General features: G+C 37.0%; 2 protein-coding genes across 2 annotated transcripts; both read left to right on the forward strand.

The window, feature by feature from the left end:
- The first annotated feature begins 520 nt into the window (after window positions 1-520).
- Window positions 521-8,001, forward strand: LOC103958654 (SNF2 domain-containing protein CLASSY 1). The gene is given in 7 exon segments (XM_009370947.3): window positions 521-958; window positions 2,293-2,409; window positions 3,091-3,344; window positions 3,967-5,424; window positions 5,533-5,679; window positions 5,826-6,006; window positions 6,009-8,001. Coding segments are annotated over 6 exon segments (3,855 nt in total). The 5' UTR covers window positions 521-958; window positions 2,293-2,351; the 3' UTR covers window positions 7,766-8,001.
- Window positions 8,002-15,196: 7,195 nt separating this feature from the next.
- On the forward strand, window positions 15,197-16,037 carry LOC125468896 (abscisic acid receptor PYL4-like). Its single transcript, XM_048565579.1, is given in 2 exon segments — window positions 15,197-15,233; window positions 15,236-16,037. Coding segments are annotated over 2 exon segments (621 nt in total). The 3' UTR covers window positions 15,820-16,037.
- The last annotated feature ends 4,195 nt before the right edge of the window (window positions 16,038-20,232 follow it).

Consider the following 20,232-nt stretch of genomic DNA (forward strand, 5'->3'; position numbering starts at 1 on the left):
TTGTATAGTAAATCAAAAATTTTCCTTGGAAACTATCAATTTTCATTTCCCTAAAAAGTGTCGTCTATTGTAGAATAGTCGTGCTTTGTGTTGGGCCGGGCCTTGGGCTTTCTAATAAAACCCATATAACTGCCGGATTCAGTGGCTTTCGGCAGGGGACAGGGCAGAGAAACAGTCAAACAAGGAGACAAAATTGTCTTTGACCAAATGCGCCTCGCTTCCACAACTCGAGAATTCTTGTTTCTGCTGAGGCTGAGTTCATCACCCAACAAACCCCCACGAGTTTATTGCCATCACTCCTGCCACAAAATTCCAGAAATTCATCAATTTCATCACCAGAAAGTGGACCCCACGCAACCACTTCTCACATTCTATCATCCCGAGAATAACTTACATGAAACGTGTTTACGCTGGCACATAGTAATATTTTGATTCAATCATACAAAGGTATGCGTAAGTTTATTCTGGACCAGAAGATCATGGCAACGATGAATTTGTTTCAGGTAAGTTTAATTTTATTCGATCACAGCCGTTAATTGACACTTTGCGTCCCCAAAACGCCCTCCCGAACCCCATGTATTTACATACCACTGCCCCTTTACCGCGATGCCCTCAACGACCTGTCATGCAAAAAAGCACACGGATTCCGAGGATTTCAGAGAAAGGAAAAAAAAAAGCTTTCTCTAGATTTCTCCGCTTCTCCGTCGCTTTCTCCCACTGACTCACTCACTCAGATTCTCTCTCCTCTTCCACTCTCTCTCTTTCTTTTCACTACACTCACTCCAACGCCCACTGTATAATTCGAGCATCCCCACATAGCCTTTCGGCTTATCTTTTTGGTCGGAAAAAGGTCTTCCGGAATCCGAGCTCCGATCATCCTTCTCTCTATAGAGCTTCAGGCGGGTCAACGTTGCTTGCCTTGGTCAACATGTTTGAATAGCAGCTGTTCTTCCCAACAGTAAGCAAACCAGTTGAATTGGGTTTGTTTTGTTAATTGAATTAATCCTGAATTTAATTATTATATCTGCATATATTTTCTTTTTGGCAATTATTCGTTTGGTTTCTTGCTTTGTGAATTTGCTGTTTGGATATTTCTGGTGATTTTTGGTGGTACGGCATGTATTGACTGTGTTGTGTTACCACATGAAGAAAAAATTTTTCTGCTTTAATCTTTGCTTTGCATGTAGAATTTTAGAGGTGGGAATATCATTTTCTATATGTGTCCAAAAATTAAATTCTTATGTCTCCTCACCTCATGAGGATTTCACTTTCATTTGTGCTCGTATCAAATATTTTAGATTAAATTCATCTAATTACGAGAGACATAAATTATACACTTTTCTAGCTAATTTAGCTAACTCCGAGGGCAAAAGAGAGAAGGTCTCTCTTTCTCTTTCTATTTCTCTCTCCAATAATTCGAGTAATTATTTTGTTTTTTTGAGTGACAAGGAATTGATGTGCTGCAGATTCTTTTCCTTTTTCTCATCCTCATTACCTTTCTTCTCTCTTTTTTTCTGATGAGCCAAAGCGGTAAAAATGTTGCGTAACGATTTTTACATTTTCCTAAAATGATTAGGATTTGGATTAAAAAAAATTTACTGGAAAATAATAGCATAATATTGTTTTTAATGCTAAATTAAACAAAAAAATGTGAGTCAAAAGGGTTACCAGCTCCTGGTCTTCTAGGTATACTGTAGACTCACGGTTTTTCTGACTTTTGAAGAAGAAAAAAGTTATTAATTTATTAAATTTATTTTTTCAAACATTAATTTATTTGTTGTTGGGATGGATATTCGTGTAAATGCTCTGTTAATGATGTTACCCTTTTGGTTTGTGCATTTATTTTTGTATCCCAGAAATATAAATTATTAATTATTATTTTCATAAATAAGGATATCTAACTGTGAGTCCTATTTGTAAGCATCATCGTGACATGTGTTGGCAAAAGCGCAAATGGCATATATATTAGAGATATGTGGCTCTATATATATATATATATATATATATATATATATATATATATATGTGTGTGTGTGTGAGGGTTTGGTGGGGGGTGAGATGAGATGGGTAGAAATATCTAGCTAGGTTTACAGTCTCTCTGCAGTCAGAAAGAAAACCAAACCAGTGAACCAGGTGGTCGATATTTACACTAAAATTATATATACATGCATATATAATATATATGAATATGATATATCCGAATGATTTTTTGTTATTGGGATTTTTTTTTGAAAAAGTTATTCAGTTTGAAATGTGTCTAATGGCAAAGATTTGTTGTTGGTGGTGTTGCAGATATTTTACTGGTGACTGGTTCTGGTAATCTTTTGCGAGATTCAGATAGCAATTGGCTCATGAGGATGAAGAGGAAAAGACATCTGTATCGGGCTAAGCATCCGTTCGATGCTAATCGTAAGCATTTGCCTCCTCATTTGAATAATTTGGCTTGGTTTTCATTTTTTTTATTTGAAATGAACTTATCCCAACAAATAGATAGAGTTTATGTTTTTCATTTATCTGTTATTAGTTTTGTATGATAATTCATTTATTCTGGGAGAGTAAGAAGTAAGAGAAATAAAACTATGTAGTTTTGATTTGTTTCGGGTGAATCAATGGCTTCTCTAATCAGAGTCATTTACTTTTGTCTGTAACACTTGTAAACTTGAATGCACAAAAGTGGATCATCTCTTTGTGCCGGTGGTAACACCACGTGTCATGCCGATGTGGTAATGGAATAAGATAAATCGCTTATTTCATTGACGATCCTTCTGTTAAGGACAGACGCTCACGTGCGTGTTGATGGAATGAGTTAAATTTCCATATTTCGTGATGAGTTTAAGGACAGTTGATCATGTGTGCGTGTGGGTAACTATCCCAACATCTTTCATTAGTTGGTAGCAAAATATACATGGGAATTTTGCTCAGCTAAGAAAAAGAGCTTGTGTATCATTCTTATCTTGGCAGTCTTGTGTAGAAACTCACAAGAATTTTATTGTGCCGTCGCCAAATGCCCTGAATCTTTTGTTTTACAATTTTGTTGCAATAGTTGTAAAATTCTTATCTGTATCATTCTACTAATTTTGGGCTTGACAGCTTTTGAGGCTCTTTGCTGTGGTTCGTGGCAACCTGTGGAAGTTCTGAGCATCAGGCGTGGTAAGATGACCATGAGCTTCGGAAACAATCATCCCTGTATAATCAGGGACAAAGGTCCATTCGCGAACCTACGAGTCAGGTCCAGACATGCAAATATGTATGATTGCACCTGCTTTCTGAGGCCGGGTGTTGATATTTGTGTGCTGTCAACCCCTGAACATACAGATGATTCAGAAGAAGGCAGTCGAGATCCAGTGAGTAGCATTCTATGATTGGGCGCTTTCACTCGAAATTCATGAGTTTCTTGAACTCTTACATGACATATTTTTAAGTATTGATGGGCATGTTTAATTTTATTACTTTTTACTCTCTTTGTGACTAATGCATTGCAGAAAGCATTCAGTCTCTGTATACAAACTAGCATTTTTGAAAAGAAATATAATGATTTTCCTGTCGTGGTTGAGAGATCTAGAGACTGCACCAACTGTCCGATTTTGATTAAATGTCTTCCATCATCAGTCTGCTTGTTGCGTGAGATTTGTTGCTTATGAAATGCAACAAATTATCGTATCTTTGTCTTCCACATTGATACTCGAGTTCATATGAGTTTTTAACAATGCTAATCCTCGTTCAATTTTTGATGTCATTGATTTCAAGGTTCCATCTACTAGTAATTACGAAGAAATCGATTTATCTGCCATTGTTGGCTAATTTCTTTAGTTTTTATTAAGTTCGTATAGCTTCTCATCTTGCTTTGGATAGATTCTAACAGTTTACCTGGATTGTTTTGATATAAATGTTTGAAACAGAAAACATCAGTTACCATGGAAGTTGTGATTGACTTCTTGTTAGTTTGACAAACTCTCTCTAATGCAGGTGATGGTTGATGCTCGAATAAGCTCAATCGAAAGGGTGCCGCATGAGTCTGATCGGTGCTCATGCCAATTCTATGTGAACTTTTATGTGAACCAAGGACCTCTTGGTACCGAGAGAGCGACACTGAACAAGGAAGCCAAACTGGTTGGAATTGATGAAATTTTCGTCTTCCAAATGATTGACCGGGATGCTTATGAGAATCAACCCTACCGTTGGGAGTGCTCTGCGGACTGCCCAACACTACCAAGAACAAAATTGCTCTTGGGGACGTTCTTATCCGATGTTTCATGGTTACTTGTGGCGTCCGTGATGAAGAGGGTTATATTTGATATCAGATCAGTGAAGACCAAAATCGTGTACCAGATTTTGGAAGGCGACAATGACCGAACTCTGTTACATTCTGACAACTACTTGCATGCCGTAAATTTCAAAGTAGACAATGGGCTCCTCGTACCTATGGTAGTCGAATTTGTTCCAGATGATGCTACCGAGGCTGATCCTACTCCTGAAATGGATGAAAGCGTACCCTCACCATCTACTGAGCTTGTTGGCCTGCGTCGTTCCAAGCGTCGAATTATACAACCTGAGCGTTTCCTTGCCTGTGATGCTCCATCAGAGATAGAGATTGGCTATGTTCGAAGCAGGCCATATAAGGTAGATTACAGCTCAGAAGATGATGAATTGTATATACCGTTATCACAGCTGTTTGCCAAACATGCAAGTCATTCAGAAGAGCACACCGAGGCAGAACAAAAGTTCCGTCCTAAGAAGTTGAAGTCCAGTAAGGATGACAATTATTGGAAAACTGAGGAAGAACTTGCTTGCAAAAGCGATGATGATGACGACGTTGAATACAAAATCAAGACCAAGTCGAAGAAGGTGAAATCAGGTGCGGGTAAGCAGAAGAGACATCGAGATGAACTTGCCCTTGTTGAATACAGAAGAGACCCTTTAACCCTTGGACATGGTCATCGGAATGTCAACAGTACTCCTGAAAAGGGTGCAAACGAGAGCGATGAGTTTCCAGCGAAGTACTATTACCATCACAATCGTAAAACAAAGAGAAAGAATAATTCTGACTTAGATGATATGGACTTCCAAATGAAATGGGATGGAAAAGTGTCGACTAGCAGAGCTAGCAGAGTTTTATACAGAAGGCATCACTCTATTCGTTCGAAAAGGGACCCTAACGGAAGAACTTACCCAAGGAGGAGCTTAAATACTGGTGCATACAAGGAACTGATAAATTCATTCTTGAAAGACATGGACTGCACAAATAAGCCAGACGCAAATATTATGGACCAGTGGAACGAATTCAAGGCCGCAAAGAACTCTGACCAACGGAAGGAAACTGAAATGCCAGAAAATGACGATGAAGAGGAGGAAATGTCCGAGACTGAGATGCTGTGGAAAGAAATGGAATTGGCATTGGCATCAGCTTACCTTCAAGATAATGAGGTAAACTTTTAGAGTTTCCGCTTGCGTCTAAGTTTGAGAATGATAGTTCAAAATTCAGAATACAATCTGGAAAGTCTTCTAAATAATGCCTTTGTTTTTGTTTCCCAGGGATCAAATGCTGCTGCGGCAAATGCAAGTCCACCAAAGTCAGACTCAGCTTGCCGACATGAATTTAAATTAAACGAAGAAATTGGGATTATATGCAGCATATGTGGTTTTGTCAGCACTGAAATAAGAGATGTATCTCCCCCCTTTGTAAGTCAATTGGAAACTCATTCGTACAAAAATCTAATATTGCATTCTTCGTGCTACTACATATGCGGAATTTGAATAAGAGAGTAACCTTACTGTCATGTTGCTTCAAACAATAACGATATCTGTTTTCTTGTTTGTTTCTCTAGGTGCAAAATGCCAGTGTGGACACATATGATAGAAAGAGTAATGTAGAAGAACCCGACAATAAGCGAGCTGAGTACGAAGAATTCAATTTCTTCCACACTCGCACTACTCCGGATGATCCTGAGACTTTGTCGGAAGAAAGTGACAATGTTTGGGCCCTAATTCCGGAACTCAGAAAGAAATTATTATTCACCAGAAAAAGGCCTTTGAGTTTCTATGGAAAAATGTTGCAGGATCTTTGGAACCGTCACTCATGGAACGAAAAGCCAAGAAAACCGGTGGTTGCGTTATATCTCATACCCCTGGAGCCGGGAAAACTTTTCTAATCATTGCATTTCTTACTAGCTACCTTAAGTTATTCCCGGGGAAACGGCCTCTCGTCCTTGCTCCCAAGACAACACTCTATACCTGGTACAAAGAATTTATCAAATGGCAGATTCCTATACCTGTGTATCTGATTCACGGTCGAAGAACCTACAGAGTGTTCAAGAAGAAGACCATAAACTTTACAGGAGGCCCGAAGCCAACCGATGATGTGATGCATGTGTTGGATTGCCTGGAAAAAATACAGAAGTGGCATGCACAGCCTAGTGTTCTTGTCATGGGTTATACCTCATTCCTGACGCTGATGCGCGAAGACTCGAAGTTTGTGCACAGAAAATTTATGGCGCAAGTTCTGCGTGAGAGTCCAGGTCTTGTAGTTCTAGATGAAGGGCACAATCCGAGAAGTACTAAATCCAGGCTGAGGAAGGGACTGATGAAAGTTGAAACGGACTTGAGAATATTGCTTTCGGGAACTCTTTTTCAGAACAACTTCTGCGAATACTTCAACACCCTCTGCTTGGCAAGGCCAAAGTTTGTGAATGAAGTTTTAAGGGCGTTGGACCCAAAATACAGAAGGATAAAGAAAGGGAAGGAAAAAGCGCGCCATTTGATGGAAGCCCGAGCACGAAAGTTGTTCTTGGATAAGATTGCCAAGAAGATTGATTCCAATGAAGAAGAAGATCAGAGGATCCAAGGTCTAAATCAATTGAGGCATATAACAAATGGGTTCATTGATGTGTATGAAGGTGGAAATTCAGACACCCTTCCTGGTCTACAGATTTACACCTTGTTGATGAACACTACCGACATACAACGAGATATGTTGGACAGACTGCAAAACATAATGGCTAACTACAAGGGGTATCCTCTGGAACTTGAACTTCTGATAACCCTTGGATCGATACATCCATGGTTAATCACGACTGCTTGCTGCGCCGGGAAGTTTTTTCGTCCTGAGGAACTGATGGAGCTTGAGCAGTACAAGTATGATCTGCACAAAGGGTCAAAAGTCAAGTTTGTTTTGAACCTTGTTTACCAAGTTGTCAGGAATGAGAAGGTTTTGATTTTCTGTCACAACATTGCACCGGTGAGGCTATTTCTCGAACTGTTTGAAAGGGTGTTCGGGTGGCAGAGAGGCAGAGAAGTTTTGGTTCTCACAGGGGATTTGGAGCTTTTCGACCGAGGAAAGGTGATGGACAAATTTGAAGAGCCCGGCGGAGCCTCGAGGGTCCTGCTTGCATCGATCACAGCTTGCGCCGAGGGAATCAGCTTGACAGCAGCTTCTCGGGTCATCTTGTTGGACTCCGAATGGAACCCTTCTAAGACAAAGCAGGCGATTGCACGCGCATTTCGGCCTGGACAGCAGAAGGTGGTGTATGTGTATCAGCTCTTGGCAACCGGAACTCTTGAAGAAGACAAGTATGGCAGGACAACTTGGAAGGAGTGGGTGTCAAGCATGATTTTCAGTGAGGCATTCGTGGAGGACCCATCACGCTGGCAGGCAGAGAAGATCGAAGACGATGTGCTGAGAGAGATGGTGGCAGAGGACAAGAGCAAGTCGTTCCATATGATCATGAAAAATGAAAAGGCTTCAACTGTGGTGAGAGGTAAGGACTAAGCCTTCGATTTTCGAAACGATCAGAAGAGAAAGGGTGAAGCTAGCTCTTCATTTGAACTTTGAATAATTTGAACTGTTGTAACAATAGGCATGCATTGTGATGCAACCATCAATGCATGTATGGAACTTGAGGTTTTCATTTTATGTCCAGCTAATGTTGCAAAACTCTGGACATTGGTTTTTATTTTATGGTCTCAACTGGTTTATGTTTAAGATGATCGACTGGTTCATGTTTATGATGGTCGTCTCGTAGCCCCATGGCCGTGGTTTTTCGGCCATCACCTCAAATCCATGACGTGCCGTTGTTTTGATCAGATGCACGGCTGGATGATTTTATTCTTTAGTTTGTGTAGCTGTCGTGATTTGTAGTTTCCATGACGATAGATGAGATTTAGTTTTCATGACAACTGATAATGTTAGTGAAAAACACTTAAAGGAATCGGACTTATCTGCACCAATCTTCGAAATGGAGGTTTAGGATGATTGTGACAAACCCTTAAAGCTCTAGGTTTCTCTCTTTCTAATCTTCGGAGACGTCTGGGTTTCTCTTATATTTTGTTGTTGGACTCTAGATACCACTCCTCCCAATTTTGATAGGGTTTTCTCCAAAAGGGAAATCCAGGCTCAGAAGAAAATAAGGGGCAGGCTGAAAAGCCAGAGACCCAAAAGCAGACGTAAAAGAAAAGGCAAAAGCCCGTCCAATTTTTTTATTTATTTTTAATAGAAAACAAGTGAAAGTAAAATAGAAGAACCCGATTGAGATGTGACACTTTTTGGTTTCTTATGGTTAACGAGTCAATTTTGTTACATGTAAACTATAAGCTGACACATACATAAGTAATTTATAAGGTCTCTTTTGTTAGAAATGATTGACTTGGATATGACTATTCACTAAATTAAAGATCATTCATGAAGAAAAGATATCCCTATTTAATCTCAACGAAAATGGTAGGGTTAAAAGATAAGTTTTTTTTATGAGTAATCTTCAACTTAAGCAAAGTAAGAAACTTATGATGAGAAACGAGTCCTTGTGTATAATAAACAACTAATTATTTTGGTTAACGAGTCATTCTTTTCTTACATGTAAACTATAAAAGCAATAAAGAAATTTTTTTTACGTACGTCTCAAACTATGATCAGTCTGTAAAAAGAAACGAGTATCTGACTATAAGGAGCCAATTACTTTTCTCCCAATTGAAGTCTCGTCCATTGACTAAATTCTCCAAAGACAACTAAAAACAACCAAGTCGTAATAATAGTACCATCTGCCATGTGAAGGGGAGTGGGTTTGGAAATTTGAATACAATCAAGTTGGTGGAAGTGGGTGGAATTTAGGGGAAGAAAAAGAAAGGACAAAAAATGAAAGTTCAAAAGCATGGAATCACGCTAAAAGTAGTAAAGAAAAACGGGGAAGCCGCAACTACTTGGAAGATGAGAAGAAGAAAGCAGAAAAATTAAAGTTTTGAGCAGCCTGCAACTGATAAAATAGAACCCAGTCGAGTTGATGCATTTGGGACTGGGTTATTTTACTCAACTAGCCTCCAAAATATTAGGCTAAAATCGTTCCTCTCTGTCGGTCTGCAGCAGTTTCAAATTTAAAACCATTTGAGATAATTTATCTTGGTTTTATTTTTTTTGTTTTTTTTAGTACAAAAATATGTTTTATACTAAGGGAATGGGAAGTTTGGCTAAGGCACATAATGAGAAACTTAATTTGGTATCGAATTCGTTATTTATGATATTCGAACGTAATTTCATTAAAACACTTAGTAACAAAAGCTTCTTATGTAAGCAAATCCAAACTAGTAACTGGCTTTGCAAAAGGAAATACGATGAATCTAGCTACAAACATGCATAAATGTAGTACTAAACTAAAAAGCAAAAAATTATTTATGGAATGGTACTATATACACACTATGTTTTACTTCTGACACACCTCATTTTCATTTATGTCATTTGATCTTCTTTAATTTCTTCGGACACTAAAAACTAAGAATAATATATAGAAAATAAAAAGAATTGTGTGGATAACACATGTCACCATCCTAGCTTATATTATCAGTCGAAACCGAACATTTCCATAAAGCATCAGATGCAAAGTACTGGTACTAAATTACAAGTTCTTCGTGGATAGTGTTGTGTGAATTTAATTGATGAACTTTGCTGCCGGTCAATACGGACGTCGAGCAGTGGATATTTGAATTCAGGACAAAGGATCTTCATTGGTGGATAGGTAAGTTTGATGAAGTTGATGAACTTTGTCATATAGCCGACAAAATGGCCGTGATAAGTCGAAAAGCAATTTCATTTTCACACAAGTACGATTATGATAATACAACATAGAATTCAATTCCTTTGCTGTTTCTATACATCCGTCTAATTACTTTTGCTGATCCCCGACTTTAGGAAAAAAAAAAAGGTTTTGATTAATATTAACCGAAATCATATTTTCTTTGTCTGGTTAATTAAAATATAAGTTAAATGATAGCCAAAAATTGTTGACTAAATCCAAATGGATGTGTCACTTAACAATATAACTCGGAATTATGAATTCAGTATAGTATCACAAAGAGTGGCACAATTAAGGTTGATATAATAATTTAGAAGAAAAATAGTACAATAAAAAAGAAATCAAACGTGATTAAAACAAATGATAAAGATTAAATAATTAAAAATCACTAAAACATAGAGGTTCCACCGCTTTATTTGCAATTTATTTAAAGGTGCAACAAGGTACCCTAAGAGAGAGTGGGGACTTTAAACTTACAAGATATTGATGAAGAGGTGTAATCAATCTTTTTTTTTTTTGGTTAACAAGGTTTAATCAATCTTTGAACCAGTTATTTCTCCATTTCTTCTTCTTTTTGGTACTTACAAAATAAAGTTCCAAAAGACGTTAAACGCTAGTCAAGTAGCGGATCAGGGCCTAGCTTATAGGCGTCAAGGCAAGGCTTAGGCAAACCCTAGGCGGATTTAAATAAATTTATTAATTATCATATAAATATGCAGTGTGGTCGATGCAACTAGGACTGAAAGTCACAGCGAGACATGGGGAGAACTAGAACACAACGGTAAAGTATTAGTTTATCAGACTAAGAGAGAATACGACCGGGGATGGGGGGAATGGAGACGGCAAGAGAAGGCGATGGAGAGAATGGTGACAGTGAGAAAAAGTTGTGGCACTAAGGCCATCTCTAACCGAGGGCTGGCTAGATGGCTCGTTTTAGCTCTCTGGTCCTCCAAGATTCTCCAAGATATTAATATTTTAATGAACAGTACAGGGGCATATTTGCCTCCGTCTCCAACCGAAGGCTAGAGGGCTTGTTTTAGCCCTGCCACAAAAAACCGTCTCCAACCGAGGGTCATAGGGTCAAACATAATTTATGATTTAAAAACTACAACTTAAATTCAAATCCAACGGCTAAGTGACGTCAGCTAGCCGTTGGTAGCTGACATCATGCTGACGTCAGCTAGTTGTTGGATTTGAATTTTTCTTTTGCTATAAATATGGTGGATATTGGGCTATAATTCACACAACTTTGAATTCAATCTATTTCAATTCAATCTCTTTCAATTCAATCTTTTTCAATTCAAGTTTGCAATGAATTCCAACTTTGGATCCTCTTCGGATTCCAACTGGGGGTCCTCATCCAATTCCAAATTGGAAGCAAAATGGGCGTAAATGAGACGAGAAGATGAGGAATGTGATGAAGAAGTTCAAGTAAGGCGCAACAAACAAAACATAACAGCAGCCATAGTTGCGGCCATGGTGTGTCAGCCAACTGAGGAATAACCTCAATAGGGTGGCTCTATTGCTGGTCGCTCTTACCAACCACGAAGCAGAGCGATGTCACATGCCAATCTGATGAACAACTACTTCAACCCCAACTCGATGTACACAGAAGAGGATTTCAGACGTCGCTTTCGGATAAGGCGTCATGTCTTCGAGCGTTTACTTCGTGATGTCTAGCAAGTCAATCCATACTTTCGACAGAAGCTGGATAGAGCAGGTCGCCCTGGTTTCTCACCTCATCAGAAGGTTACTGTTGCATTTTGAATGATAGCCTATGGCTCCCCAGCTGATTCGATGGATGAAACCCATGGTATGTCTGAGTCTACATGCCTTGATACTCTTCAACAATTATGTGACACAATTGTTCAGGTTCACAGAGACGAGTACCTCCACGAGTCAAATCAAGAAGATCTAAATCGGCTCCTTCGCAAATCTGAAGACCGTGGGTTTCCGGGCATGATAAGGTCATTAGACTGCATGCATTAGGATTGGAAGAACTGTCCCACCGGATGGCAATGAGGCTTTAGCGGAAGGTCGAGAAAGCCAACTGTTGTGTTAAAGGCTGTTGCCTCGTATGACACATGGATTTGGCATGCTTTCTTTGGAGTCCCTGGATCCCAAAATGACATTACAGTTCTTGGGCATTCACCCCTCTTCAATAACTTGACGGAAGGTAAAGCACCTCAACTTCACTACTACATCAACAATTGTCAATACAATATGGGGTATTACTTGGTAGATGACATCTACCCAAAGTGGGCGACACTTGTCCAAGCAATTCCAAACCCTAGGAATGACATAGAAAATTTGTTTACCTTACACCAAGAGGCATACCGGAAAGATGTTGAGAGAGTTTTCGATATTCTACAAGCACAGTGGAAGATTATTAGGGAACCGGCAAAAGGGTGGAGTTGAGAAAATTTGGACTCCATCATGATGTCTTGCATCATATTACACAATATGATAGTGGAGGATGAGCAAGATGAGTATATTGATGGAGAGTCCGATGACGACCAAGAAGATCCAAATAGGTCAAGAAGGGCTCGTGCAAAAATATATGATGGGCCTAATTTGCCTTTCAATCCAAAAACTGGTAGTATCTCTATAAATGAGCACATGAGGCGCTATAGAATGATACGTTCTCATGCCACAAACAAGTACCTACAACATGATCTTGTTGCACATCTTTGGGCCAAAAGAAGCATGAAGTAGGCATTTAAGTTTTATGTTGTTAAATGTTTTTAAAAATGTTGTTTAAGTTTCATGTTGTTAAATGTTTTTTTTTATGTTGTATAATTTGTATGTTGGTTAATGTTATTTCATATTGTTTAATGTTGTTTCATGTTACTTAATTTAATTTAATGTTGTATAATGGCTTAGGAAGTTATAGGAAAAAAATATAATTTTAAAAAAATATGAAACAAATTTTGTGAAATAGAAGTTATAGGATAAAAATAGAATTTAAAATAAAATAAAGCAACTATGTGAAATAGAAGTTATAGGAAAAAATGAAATTTAAAAAAAAAAATGAAACAAATTTTGTAAAATAAAAGTTATAGGAAAAAATAAAATTTAAAAAAAAATATTAAAAATAGAAATTATAGGAAAAATTTTGTAAATAAAAAATAATAATAAAACTATAAAAAAAAAATCAAATGCAACGGCTAGCTGACGTCAGCTAGCCGTTGCATTTGAATTTTTTTTCTTAAGCATTCCTGTCGGTTATAACTAACAGAAATATATTTATATTAAATAATATAAACGTATTCCTGTCGGTTATAACCGACAGGAAAACTGAATTTTCTGGCCAACCCTCTAGCCCTCTTCGATTCCGTGGGATCCTCTCAGATTCCAGAGCCCTCTGGCCTAGCCCTCGGTTGGAGATGGTTTTTAGGATATTTTCGGCCCTCTGGCCCTCTGGACCCTTCGGTTGGAGACGGTCTAAGAGAGCCCTAAAACCCTATCTGAGAGAGTTGTGGGTTGTTTTGAGGTTTTCTTCCCAGAAAACCTCTTAACTTAATTAATTAAAAAAAGAACCGCCTAGGAGTGCCAAGTCGGGCGTCTAACACCTCTTTGCTTTTGTTCGCTGATTGACACCTAATCCCGACGATACCTCGATCACCGTCCAACGCCTAAGCCCCTAGGCCAATTTTTAAAACAATGCTTGTATATGAAAGAACTTTTCTTAGCAAATCAAGTCAATTAATTAGCATTATAGTACTATTTCTCTCGAACTTTCCTTTTTTTTAATAATTCTTTTTTGTAGCATTATTTATATATATATATAAAGCCGGAAGGCAAAAAATGTGAATCATTTATAATTTCAAGAAATGCCTTCCTAATTAAGAATTTAAAACAAAACAATTTAATTAACGGGGGTAAAATGGTAAAACCAAATTATTTTAAAAATTTTCAAACAAAGCAGTAAGCACCCACTACGTGAGTAGTTACTTGATAAAAGTTAAAACTAGTACTAATATATTTGAAAAAGAAAATACTAATACATAAAAAAATAATAAATAAAAGGCCAATTTGCAAGCGTTAGTAGTATTGTAAGTTTGCACAATACTTGACTATAGACAAGCAGCAGTATAACTCTCCGGCCTATTTCTTGTAATTAAGAAAATAAGTTTCCAAGTTTGACTTCTAATTGTTATATGAAAAAAACTAAAAACTAAATTGTGTGGGTGAAGAGAATAACTAGGGTAAAAGAAATGAAAGCATACAAAATTCGGTATGCTCGACATAGACGCTTAAATCATCTTTCCTAATGGTTGACACGGACTCGTATTAGAAGAATTCAAAAACCCTACTTTACATAGAAAGGTAAAAACAAAAAAAATTGAAAGAAGCCATTTTATTGGATGGCTTAATTAAAAGTTAAACAGAAAAGTACCAAGGTTTGAATATAGAAGAATCAACAAGCAATTAAAAAAATGTTTAAATTAGAAAATAAATAAGAAATTAGTCTTTCTGGGTAACAAGAACAAGAAATTAGTTATATAAAAAACAAGTGGCAAAAGTTGTGGTTGGAAATAAAGAAAAAGGATAAATAAATAAACAAAGTCCAAAAGAAAATAGTTGCAAGTTGAGGATCCACTTGCGATTCCGGCGTATGTTTGTGATCAACATCATCACCACCTCCAAGGCTCCAACCCCAATCCTTATTTCTCTCTCCTCTTTGGAGATATTTAGTGTATGATCATATCACGTTATTATTATTTCACTCAAATTACAGTATTCACTTGTTATGTTTTAGTCTATTATAAAAGTAGTAGGACATATTAATTACGTTAATGATCGTTTATTCTTATTATAACATGTAAACTAATACACAAAAATAACTTGTTTGCAGTATCAACAAAATTCTCCTCCCTATTTTCTCTCTCTTTGTCCGAGGAAACAGCAAAACTAATCCAAGTGGACCTCATCACCACTTAAACAACTAATCACCTGTCTCTCCCTCTTCCTTCCTCACTCTCTCCCTCTCCCTTTTCTCACACCCCCCCCCTTCCCTCTCCCTCCTTCTCTCAACCCCACCCCCCCTCCCCTCTCTGCCCATCATATATATAATCATCTGTAAACTTTGAACCCAGCCCTAAATTAACCTTGTCAACAAAATACATCACCAAAGGCAAATGTCTTCACCAATCCAGTTTCAAAGACCAATCAACCCTCTAATTATCACCACCCCACAAACACAATCCACCACAAACAATTCCAATCCCAGGCAGTCACAGCCGCAGTCGACCTCACGCTCTACCACTCCCACGTGATGGCTCCCAACCAGTGCTGCTCTGCCGTAGTGCAATCCATCGAGGCACCTGTCCAGACCGTCTGGTCCGTCGTGCGGCGCTTCGACAACCCGCAGGCCTACAAGCACTTCCTCAAGAGCTGCCACGTCATAGACGGAAAGGGTGACGTAGGCACGGTCCGGGAGGTTCACGTGGTGTCGGGGCTTCCCGCGGGGTCCAGCACGGAGCGCCTGGAGATTCTGGACGACGAGCGGCACGTCATCAGCTTCAGCGTGGTGGGCGGGGACCATCGGCTGACGAACTACCGGTCGGTCACCACACTGCACGACTCACCGAACGGAGTGGGGACCGTCGTCGTCGAGTCGTACGTGGTTGACGTGCCGCCCGGGAACACGAAGGAGGAGACGTGCGTGTTTGTGGACACGATCGTGCGTTGCAACTTGCAGTCGTTGGCTCAGATCGCTGAGAGTATGGCCAATAAGCCAAACACCAAGAAACCCTCATGAAATTATTCACATTTTCTTCGTCGGTGATTTGTTTTTTTTTTTTTTTTTTTTTTTTTTTTGTGAGGCTCGATCTTCGCAGCTGGTTTAAATGGTCAAAGGGTTGTTTTATGATATCGTGTATATTAGTCCATGTTATAAATTGCTTCTTTAATTTCCTTATTTATCATGTAATCTCAGATTGCTCAATCGATCTATACATATAACAATATAATGTTCTGCAATATCATCTTATTATTTCATAAATTATGTCTAATTTGGTGGTGTGTTCGTCCTTCTAATTTTCTTGTTTCCTTTTTGTTTTGTGTGTTTTTTAATTTCTTTTATTAAGAAATGATTTGTTTATGTAAAGTTAACTATATTAACAACACTGTATTCGAAACACCCGTCAACCAATTTATTTGTATTAAAAGACTATATATCTATCTATTAACAAGATTAATTAGAACTTTTCTGCGACTTTGTCCCTCAATTGTTAAATTCTTCAATGTTTATTTCTTAATATTTCTACTGTATTATATACGGAGTCTTAAAAATGTATGTATAGGTTAAATATGAAACTTGATCACTAACCCTAGTTCAAATAATAAGGTTCTCTCTTCAGCTTCCGATTAAATTAATGGAAACAACTGGCTGATTGATACCAGATAATAATATATAGTCTGCATATAGCTGAGTTGTATGTATGATATATGATCTCTCTCTTTAGAATCCTTAGAACATATTTTTTCAATAATAATGTATGATCTCCTCGTATCGTCGGTGGTTTTTTTTTTTTTTTTTTGGTTGAAAAAAAAAAAAAGTATGCTCTATCTCTAATTCTGTATACAGCTAATGAGAATCAGCTGTGATTCTTTCCGTACATTAGCATACTGATTGATTTCTGTACATTATTATCAACTATGTACTTGAAACATTAATTAAATAGCGAAGCTTATTTAAATTAAAGTTGGCTAAGAAATGGAGTAACTTTTTTCTCATATATATCGGCAATACCAATGAGATAACTGCTGTAAAGTGTGAAGATTCGCAACAACATTGCACCAGCACCGATGTGCAGAGACTGCAATTACAAGCAGAACAAGCTCAAGTTAATTACGAATTACATTGTATCATCTGTAAGAATCTTGATGCATGACCAAGTGTTTGCAATCTTTTGCTCCTTATCTTCCTTGCGTCCCTCACGTCTGATTACACTGTCATCTTCTTACCCAATTTGTAACCCAGAAAGTAAGTATGTAGGAGCTTCCAAGAGGAGGATCCAAGGCTCGAAGCACCAGTTACTGTATTGATATTATGTTAAGTGGTCTATATTATGAAATATTTCATCATTTCTTTTTTTTTTTTTTTTAAAATCACGTAACATGAGCATTCTGCACCTGATAAGAATTACAACTAAATAAGTAATTGATGACCAAACAAGATTTACATGCATTAATCGGATCAAAGATGGAGAAAAAGGTTAGAAACTGAACTGAGAGGGTTGTAACAAATCAAGCTAACTTCTACAACTTGATACAAAATCCTTAATTTTTTTCACTCTTTCCTTTAATTTCTTTCTTTACTTGTTGTATTTATATACTTTTTTTTTCTTCAAATTGTTGTGTTGCTAATTTAATGCTCGTTTATAATTTAATATTGAATGAGAAAAATAATGCTGAGGGGTTACTCAAGAACTAAAAGCGGATTTTGCAATTATTTAAGAAAATCAATATAAGATTTTTAAAAGAGAAAAAAGGTGAGGAAGCATGTGCCCTCTGATCCTATGCTCCGGCCGTCCCTGATCAAGGGTACATACGATCCGATTATGATAAATATATTTTCAGTATGCACATCATTTGTTCTAACTTTAGTTGATATATATTGTTTATCTTTGCAGTTTTCTTTGAAAGTTAAAACGGACTACTAATTCATCTCAAACTTGACGTGTAATATTTTAACATGTTCAATTTTGTATTTTTACATGGAAGCGCACACACGGAGTTCTTGAATATCGTATCATGTTGTGTTAAATAAATTGGTAATTGTCGATACTGAGGAATCAATATTAGGTGCATTGGACTGCAACTTGACTTTAAAACGATCAAGTCGGTTTGGGAAACAAATGCAAGTTGCAAGCTTTGCCTCCCTTTAACTATATAAATTCTATCCTCGATTGTACTATATATATGTTGTGTGTTGGAACAGATATATAGTCTCTATTAGCTGCCTGCAAGTTGATTAGCAAGTTGGCAAGAAGAATGATATCAAGGCCACCCATTACCTCATCACCTGCGTATGTGTGTGTGTCCATGACTGATTTGACTATACCAACCAAAATTCTAATTATTTGATTTTTCTTCAACCACCGTCTCGAATTTAAGGTGCAAAGGCCATCATATATAGCAAGTTTAATTTCCATGATCAACTCCTAAAATAGTAAATAATATCGACTCCAAAGTTAAATTAGAGTTCTCTTCACGTCCGAATTGTCCTTTTCGATAAAAATAAACAGCTTACAATGAACCACAAACTTAATGGTTTTCTTGCTAGTAGGGTGTCTCAATTGGCACTATAGAAGATGAGCACACATTGTGTGTGTGTGAACAATTTCATTTTTTTTTATTTTTTTTATTAAGGAGTGTGATTAGTTTTTAAAATATTAAAAAAGAGTATGAAACAATGATGATGAGACAATTTATCTTAATAAGGGTATATTTGTTTGTCAGAGGAAAAATAAGTATATGATTGTCATCTTCTCAAAAAATGAGGGTAAAATAGGAAAAATAGGGATATGATTATCATTTTGTCAAAATGTACAAAATTGAAGCCTCTTCAACTGCCCATCTCCTCCCACGTTCTCCTCAAGTGCAACCGCTTAAGTGCATTCAAACTATCCAAAAAACATCATAATTTCACTTAACTGTATGAAAAATGATGGTGGGACAATTTCTCTTAATAAATGCATATTTTTTATCTTATGTAAATATTTTGTATTAAAATGAGGGTAAAATAGGGAAAATAGGGATATGATTGTCATTTTGTCAGAAGATACAAAATTACTACTTTGCCCTCCTTATGTAAATATTGTGTATTAAAAGTAAGGGCAAAATAGAAAAAAAGGGCAAAAAGTTCAAAAGATACAAAATTACTATTTTGCCCTCCTTATGTTAATATTGTGTATCAAAAGTGAAGGCAAAATAGGAAAAAAAGTGGCAAAAACTTGACAAGGAATAATAGTATAGATTTTAGTCAAGGCAAGAAAATGTGTTTGTATGTCCACGCTGAAATTTATCTAGGGTTTATAGAAGTTATCTGAGAAATATCTAACATAGTGATGACCTGAAGTTACAAGATTGAATGGCTTTCTGTTTGTTGTTCCTCAATTTTTGGAGATTTTGCCACTAATTATGCAAGAAAATTATCAATATCAAAGCAAGTGATGATTAGTTGTCCCTTACTTTCGTGGTATTTGCCACTAAGCAAGTTAAGCCTTCGGGCCCCAAAGTACTCTTTAATCTTTATTTTGATGAGTACTGCTTTTGGTGATTATAGTGAACGATTCATATTATGTCAGCAACTTTATATATGTAATGCTTCACAAATATATTTTATCAGAAATTGTTTAAATTAAAAAAATATCAGAGATCAATCAAATTGCAAATATCAAATTGATTAAAATCAACAGTAATTGACGGCATATTAATCAAATTTTAATAATTTAGCGATCAAATATTCTTAACATCATGAAGAAGAAAATCATTTTAATAAAAAAATATCATTGTGATCAGTTTCCCTATATTTTTGTTGGAAGTACAGTTTAATATCATCCACATGAACACGAGACTTTTGACTAAGTCAGGATAATAAAGTTTGGCAAATAGAAGCTCATTCTAAGAATGAGATCCTCTTCGGATTTCAGATCCAGAGTATAGGGATCCGAATATTCGGATTGTTGAAGAGTGAGAGAGATCGAACCCTTGATTTGTGTGAGGTGGCACAATGATATAGCTAGGCTAATGGGAGTCGTAGAATTAAAATTGAGTGGTTTAGATCTCTCGATCCACAAGCTCCGAACATAGAGATTATGAGAGGATCTAGATTCCATTCCAAGTATCTTGAAGGCCAGGTACACAGTCGGCATGCTAATGGGGTTTGCCAATTGTTCTGGGGTCAGTGGACTCCACTGCTTCTTTGATTTATTAAAAGGAAACCTAATTAAAAATGATTTGAAAACTTTGAGTTTTAACAAAAATGACAAAATAAATGGTAAAATGAATAGTACAAGAATTGACACCTTAGTGTAAAAATGTGGTTTTTCGTTAAGATGAACAGTATCGGAAGCTTTTCATTAAAGTTCCCTTTATTAAACACATCTCCTATTATCTGCATTATATCATTAGTAGAGTCTGAACCCTTGTACTTAGGATCTTCAAT

This window comes from the organism of the source record quoted next, unplaced genomic scaffold, assembly GCF_019419815.1.
Source record: "Pyrus x bretschneideri cultivar Hongxiangsu unplaced genomic scaffold, Pyrus_bretschneideri_v1 Contig4, whole genome shotgun sequence".
NCBI classification, from domain to species: domain Eukaryota; kingdom Viridiplantae; phylum Streptophyta; class Magnoliopsida; order Rosales; family Rosaceae; genus Pyrus; species Pyrus x bretschneideri.